General features: G+C 56.8%; 1 protein-coding gene across 1 annotated transcript; it reads left to right on the top strand.

Moving 5' to 3' along the window:
• Positions 1–1,112: 1,112 nt before the first annotated feature.
• LOC127336090 (anthocyanidin reductase ((2S)-flavan-3-ol-forming)) lies at positions 1,113–3,093 on the top strand. The gene is made up of 6 exons (XM_051362852.2): positions 1,113–1,528; positions 1,641–1,807; positions 1,947–2,150; positions 2,223–2,382; positions 2,498–2,720; positions 2,796–3,093. Exons 1-6 carry the CDS (start codon positions 1,393–1,395, stop codon positions 2,941–2,943), a joined length of 1,038 nt encoding a protein of 345 aa, XP_051218812.1. The 5' UTR covers positions 1,113–1,392; the 3' UTR covers positions 2,944–3,093.
• Positions 3,094–5,913: the final 2,820 nt, after the last annotated feature.

The raw sequence follows: 5,913 nt of genomic DNA, 5'->3' as shown, positions 1-5,913 counted from the left end.
GGGATGACGACGCCTCCAGAAGGAGGCGCGGCCTGCGCCATGCACGCCGCCTGCGCCGCGGACGCGCTGGCGGAAGCCGTACTGGCGAAGCGTGGTGTCGACATCGCGGCCGTAACACCAGGCACGGCGGCCGACGGTGTTGATGCGGCCGCGCGAGCGGTCGGCTGCCCGCGCGAGCTCGATAGCACGCTCATCTAAACACCGCTGCCAGGTCGGGCTGTCGACCGCGTTGACCGGCAAGTTCCTCTCCGCCGGCGTCATCGGGCTCCGCCGTTCCCTCGCGAGGGCTCGCGTCTACGGTCCTGCCGGTGGCGACAGTGGCACGGCGAAGCCGGCGTTGGAAACGTTCCAGACGTGCGGCAGTTTGTACTATACTAGCACGGGGATGCGGTGCCAATACAGTACGTCGGTGTGTGGGAGGTATGCGCGGCGGTTGGACGGCGCCGGCTAGGTTGGACACCGCGGCGTCCTCTGCGCGCTTCGCCTCTTCCTCGGCGAGCTGGTTCGCGGCGGTCGCGGCGGCCTCCTGCTTCGCCGACTTCCTCTTCCGCCCGCGCTGCGGAGAGGAGGGTTGGTCGCGGATGACAAGGGCGCCGCTGCTGCGCCCACTGCTCGGCGGTGGAGACGAAGCGAAAAGCGCGGGAGAAATATCTCGGCGTTTCGCGCGCTTTCGCTTCGTCCGGAGTCCCCGAGCACTCCCCGGTAGGCCGGGGTTGGCGTGGGCTCGCCGGATGGATGAAAGCCCAAATCCGGCGAAAAACGAGGAACCGGGGGCGCGGCTGGGACACTTTTCGCCGTCCGGATAAAAAAAATGGCACGCCGGGGGCCTGTTCGGGGAGACGAGTGGAGATGCTCTTATAGAGGGAAGATGTGGAATCGGGGAAGGGGTTTGGGTTTGGGCTCGGGTGGGGCTGGGACTTTGGCAAGGGCCGCATGAATTAATTGCGTCGTGGTTTCACTGTGGAGGAGGTGTCGTACAGAGATCGGATAGGATTTGTCGTGTGTGAAGCAATTTCGGTATTAGTTTATCTGTACGGTTGGATCCAGCGATTGTAGGGCTCATATTCATCGCAGGGTACAGTAAAAGAGCTCTAAGATATACTCCCTCTATTGCATATTAACTGTTGCAGATTTGCCAATGTACGCATATATCTAGACATATTTTATATTAACAGTCACAGATTTATCTAGATAAGGATACATTAAAATATATTATAATTTGTAGATACACATCTAAAGTATACCATCACTTTAGCAGGCACGAGATATGTATGCGTCATAATTCGGTGCAGATACGTACCAGCGCCTACAAAGATCCACTCCACACCCACCGGGGTAGCAGAACTTCGGTGCTAGATTTGCCAGGAGAACCAGTAGTGGCCGACCAGCGACATGACGTCGGTGACATGTGACCGGACGAGGAGGAAGTCGGCGTGCGTAACCGGAGGGGACGGGTACATCGCGTCGGCGCTCGTGAAGATGTTGCTGGAGAAGGGATACGCCGTGAAGACGACCGTCAGAAAGTCCGGTAAGATTGTCGTCCTTCTCGATCCCTCTCTTTCCGGATCAGTGCTTGATCTGTTAATTACGAGCGCCAAGGCTGACAGCAGGCACTGTGTTCTTTGTTTTTGGATCTTCAGATGACCTGGAGAAGGTACCCCATCTCAAGGATTTGCAAGCGCTCGGCCCCTTGGACGTCTTCCGCGCCGACCTGGAAGACGAGGGCAGCTTCGATGACGCCGTCGCCGGCTGTGACTATGCCTTCCTCGTCGCCGCTCCGGTTATCCTGAACGCAGAGAACCCAGAGGTAGAAAACTGACAAACACAATCATTACAATCTGTACTCTAGAGCCAGACACTATGGGCAACTTTTTTACTTCTGTTTCGTGAGATGGGGATATATCACGATGACACGGTACTGATTTGAGTTCGTTTGCTGACGGCAGAAAGAAGTGATCGAGCTGGCCGTCAATGGCACCCTCAACGTGATGAGGTCGTGCGTGAGGGCGGGGACGGTGAAGCGCGTGGTCCTGACGTCGTCGGCGGCGGCCGTCTCCGACCGGCCGCTGCTGGAAGGCGACGGCCATGTCCTGGACGAGGAGTCCTGGTCCGACGTCGACTTCCTCAGAGAAAACCAGACCATTGGCTGGGTACACAACACACATAACTCCCATGTTTAGATGACACGCGCGAGTACCGTGCTAATTTGCATGTCGTTGCAGGCGTATGCTGTCTCCAAAGTGCTTGTCGAGAAGGCAGCGTGCGCGTTCGCGGAGGAGAAGGGCATCAGCCTGGTCACCGTGTGCCCCGTCGTGGTGGTGGGCGCGGCGCCGGCGACGAGGGTAAACACCAGCGTGCTCGACGTCCTCTCCCTGCTATCCGGTGAGTCCTGCGCGCAGCTGCAACCAATTCAAGATGCAACAACGTTCAAAACCATTAATTTGAAGCTTCATCAATTTCTCGAGCGACGAGCCTCTCAAATGGTGAATGATTTCAGGCGACGACGACAGGATCCGCATCCTGGAACTCATCCAGAGGGCGTCCGGCTCGATCGCGATGGTCCACGTCGACGACCTCTGCCGCGCCAAGATCTTCGTCGCCGAGGCCGAGGACGAGGCGGCGTCTGGCAGGTATGTCTGCTGCAGCCTCAACACCACCGGCGTGGAGCTCGCCCGGTTCCTGGCGGCTAAGTACCCGCAATACAACGTGAAGACCGACCGGTGCGTACCAACTCCTCACTACGCTCTTCTCTGGTCACGCTCGTGCATTGACAACGCCTATGTGTCCGTTTTCAGGTTCAGTGGTCTCCCCGAGAAGCCGAGGGTCCGCATCTCGTCGGCGAAACTCGTCGGGGAAGGGTTCGAGTTCAGGTACAAGACGCTGGACGAGATATATGATAACGTCGTCGACTACGGAAGGGCCTTGGGAATCCTGAAGTACTAGAATGACGGGCCTGTCCATAATTGGATCTCCGAACCAAACAATTCGAATAAACCCAGCTTCTCCTGAAATCCAAATTTGCTGAAATGTGGGTCTTCAGTTTATATGAAAAAGGTGAAAATATTTAATGAAAAGTATTCGTTCACTAAGCTCCGCCCCCTGAGTACGACTCGGCATCGTGGTTTCCCTTTACGGGGAGACCACTGCCTTGGCTATGATCTCTTGTACCAGCAGCGAGCGTAAAGAGTTGTGTCAAAATTAATGAAAAGAGATGGTTTAAAAAGGAGCTTGCCTTAGCTAGCCCCCTCTTGGCCGGTCTCAGGCGACTCGCCCCCCCCTCCCCCCTCCCTAAGGGCATCTCCAACGCTACCACCCAAACGAACATGTTTTCGCGTCTGATTTTGGCTGTTTGGGTCAGCCTTCGAAGACGCGGACAGACGAGGACGTATGTGGCTTTTTTTATTCCCCAACGCACAGTGAGACCCAAATCAATGTTTCTTCTCTTCTTTCCTCGTAGTACTAGTTGCCAAGCACGGACGCCCCTGCATCGGCTGAATGGACGCGGCGCTGGTTGTTGTCCCCGGCGAGCTCGGCGCCAGCGCGCAGCACGACGTGCACGGCCGGGACGAGCACCACGCCGGCGGCCAGCTCCGCCCGCCCACGCCGCCCCCGGTTCACCGCGCCCGGCCTATGCCCGGCCGTGGCCGTCCCCGCCCGTGCCCGTCGCGGCTAGCTCCGCCCGCCCCCGGCGACCTCCGCCCGCCCACGCCCGTGGCCGACGCGGCTAGCTCCCGCCCGTGCGCGTGCCCGTCGCGGCGAGCGCCGCTTCGCTCGTGCCCGCCGTGGCCGTCCTCGCCCGTGCCCGCCGCGCCGCCCGCCCACGCCACGCCCGCGCCGTCGCGCGAGCGCCGGCCCCGCCCGTGGCCGACGCGGCCGGCCCGCCCGTGCGCGCGCGCCGTCGCGGCGAGCGCCGCCGCCCGTGGCCGACGCGGCCGGCCCCGCCCGTGCGCGCGCCCATCGCGAGAGCGCCGCCCCGCCTCGTGCTCGGCCGTGGCTGTCCCCGCCCGTGCCCGCACCCGTCGCGGCGAGCGCCACCCCCGCCGTGCCCGGCCATGGCCGCCCCCGTGCCCGCGCCCGTCGCGGCGAGCTCCGCCCACGACCACGCCTCGGCTCGCGCGGCCGGCGACCGTGCCCGCGCAGCCGGCGCCCGAGGCCTGGCAAGCGGCCGGCGTCTGTTCCCGCGCTGCCCCGTTCGATGTCGCCGGCGCGGCTCCAAGCTCGCCGCGGGCGCGGATCTTGTTTCGCCTCCGGCGACTTCCGACATGTGTGAAAAAAAAGGAGGCGGCGGCGACGAGTGCCTCCATGAGTAGGCGACGGCGGCAGTCCACGAGGCGAGCCAAACTCCGGCGGCTGTACCATGGATTTTCATGGGAGAAAGGAGGACAGAGGAGAGAGAATGCTGCAGGGTCTAATGGGTTGTTTTTGTCTCTCTGTCAAATGGGCCAGAACATGTGTCCGGCCGGACAGAACGACCACAGATGGACGCGCGCTCGTGTCCGCGTCGACCCAAATCGCTCCAAGATTTGCGTTAGCTTTGGGTCGATCCGGACGCTGAGAGTATCTGCTTTTAAGATGGGTTGCCCCGCTGGGTGCAGTTTTGACCCAAACAGAAAGTGGCCTCCGTTTTTGGGTTTGGGTCTCCGCGTTGGAGATCCTGAGGCACCACGCGTGCATCTGAAAAGGTTGTAGGTTCGACTCACATATTGCGTATAGGGGGTACAATGTTTCAGTTGTTTTCTTTTATTTAGTTCCTACATGTGGATCCCACCTCCACGTTCCCCCCCTCAGATATTGAGTGACCCCATTCGAGTAACACCGATTCAATTTTTGTATAACTGTCGTGGAAGCTATCAAAACCTTCAGGATTATGGTAATAGGTGATGCTGATTGTGTGATCCTATACCTTGGAAATCCATTACGTTAGGTGCAAAACATAAGACATTAACTTATACAGTGACGTAAAGTCATGATTTCATGTGCTTAAGCATTAGCCAAGTAGAAAACTTCACCTTGCCTTTTACCTTGGTGGTCCAACTTTTCAAAACCAGCAACTAACATTGCCCGTATTTTCATTAAGGTTTAGCAAAGTGTTTTATAGATTGTTACATACGGGAGTTTAAAAAAGCCTTGAAACTACTCCTCTAGTCTACCAGCGGAATATGTCGATAGTTGCCCCGCTATCTCCCATGTCAAGCTTAATGCACTAACAACTATTTCAAAAGACCAATCAGACGAAAGAGTTAGACAATTTATTTATACAGTTCAACACCCCCTTCCCCCTCACATGTCAACACGTGTAAACAGAGTCGTACGACTCTAGAGGCCAGTAAATAGATAAGAGGGGGATAACAACAACTTATAGTCCCTGACTCTGATGCCATGTTAAGCTTCATGCACTAACGAACTATTCTAAAAGACCAATCTAATGAGGCAATTTACTTATATAGTTCAACATCACATAGCTCTTCTCTGCTACAGTTGCAACTACGATTTGGTTCAGTGTCAAACTCTTTTTATAGAAAGTCCGAGCGCTTCGGTCTAGCCAGAGGTGTCGCATCCCTGCAATTGCAAGCAGCATCAATGTTTTTTTTGTTGACTTATTGCAATGGAATGCCACCACTGCCTTACAGTTTCGTGTTGACTAGGAACCATATCAGTTGCACCTCGGATACGGCGTAATGAAATTCTCTCAAGAAGGGACATTGGGTGATCAGTTGGTTAATGTTCTTCTATTCTTGATTGCAGCAAGTACGTGCTCAAAGAAATCTAGCCCTTTTTTGCAGCCCATCGGTAGTCCAACAACGATTTCGAATGGCAAACCAGCAGAACACCTTTTTTCCTTAAGTGGTGCTCAAATTTTCCACAAAGCCCTTGCATAAGCCACCTCCGCCTAGCCAAAGAATAAGGCCTTGT

The sequence above is a fragment of the Lolium perenne genome, chromosome 2, assembly GCF_019359855.2.
Source record: "Lolium perenne isolate Kyuss_39 chromosome 2, Kyuss_2.0, whole genome shotgun sequence".
Lineage (NCBI taxonomy): Eukaryota > Viridiplantae > Streptophyta > Magnoliopsida > Poales > Poaceae > Lolium > Lolium perenne.
This window is presented reverse-complemented; position numbering and strand designations above follow the sequence as displayed.

Coding starts and splice junctions, on each gene's coding strand:
- LOC127336090 (XM_051362852.2), top strand. CDS start 1,393: ATGACGTCGGTGACATGTGACCGGACGAGGAGGAAGTCGGCGTGCGTA. Junction 1,529..1,640: donor GACGACCGTCAGAAAGTCCG/GTAAGATTGTCG, acceptor TTGGATCTTCAG/ATGACCTGGAGAAGGTACCC. Junction 2,151..2,222: donor AAAACCAGACCATTGGCTGG/GTACACAACACA, acceptor ATGTCGTTGCAG/GCGTATGCTGTCTCCAAAGT.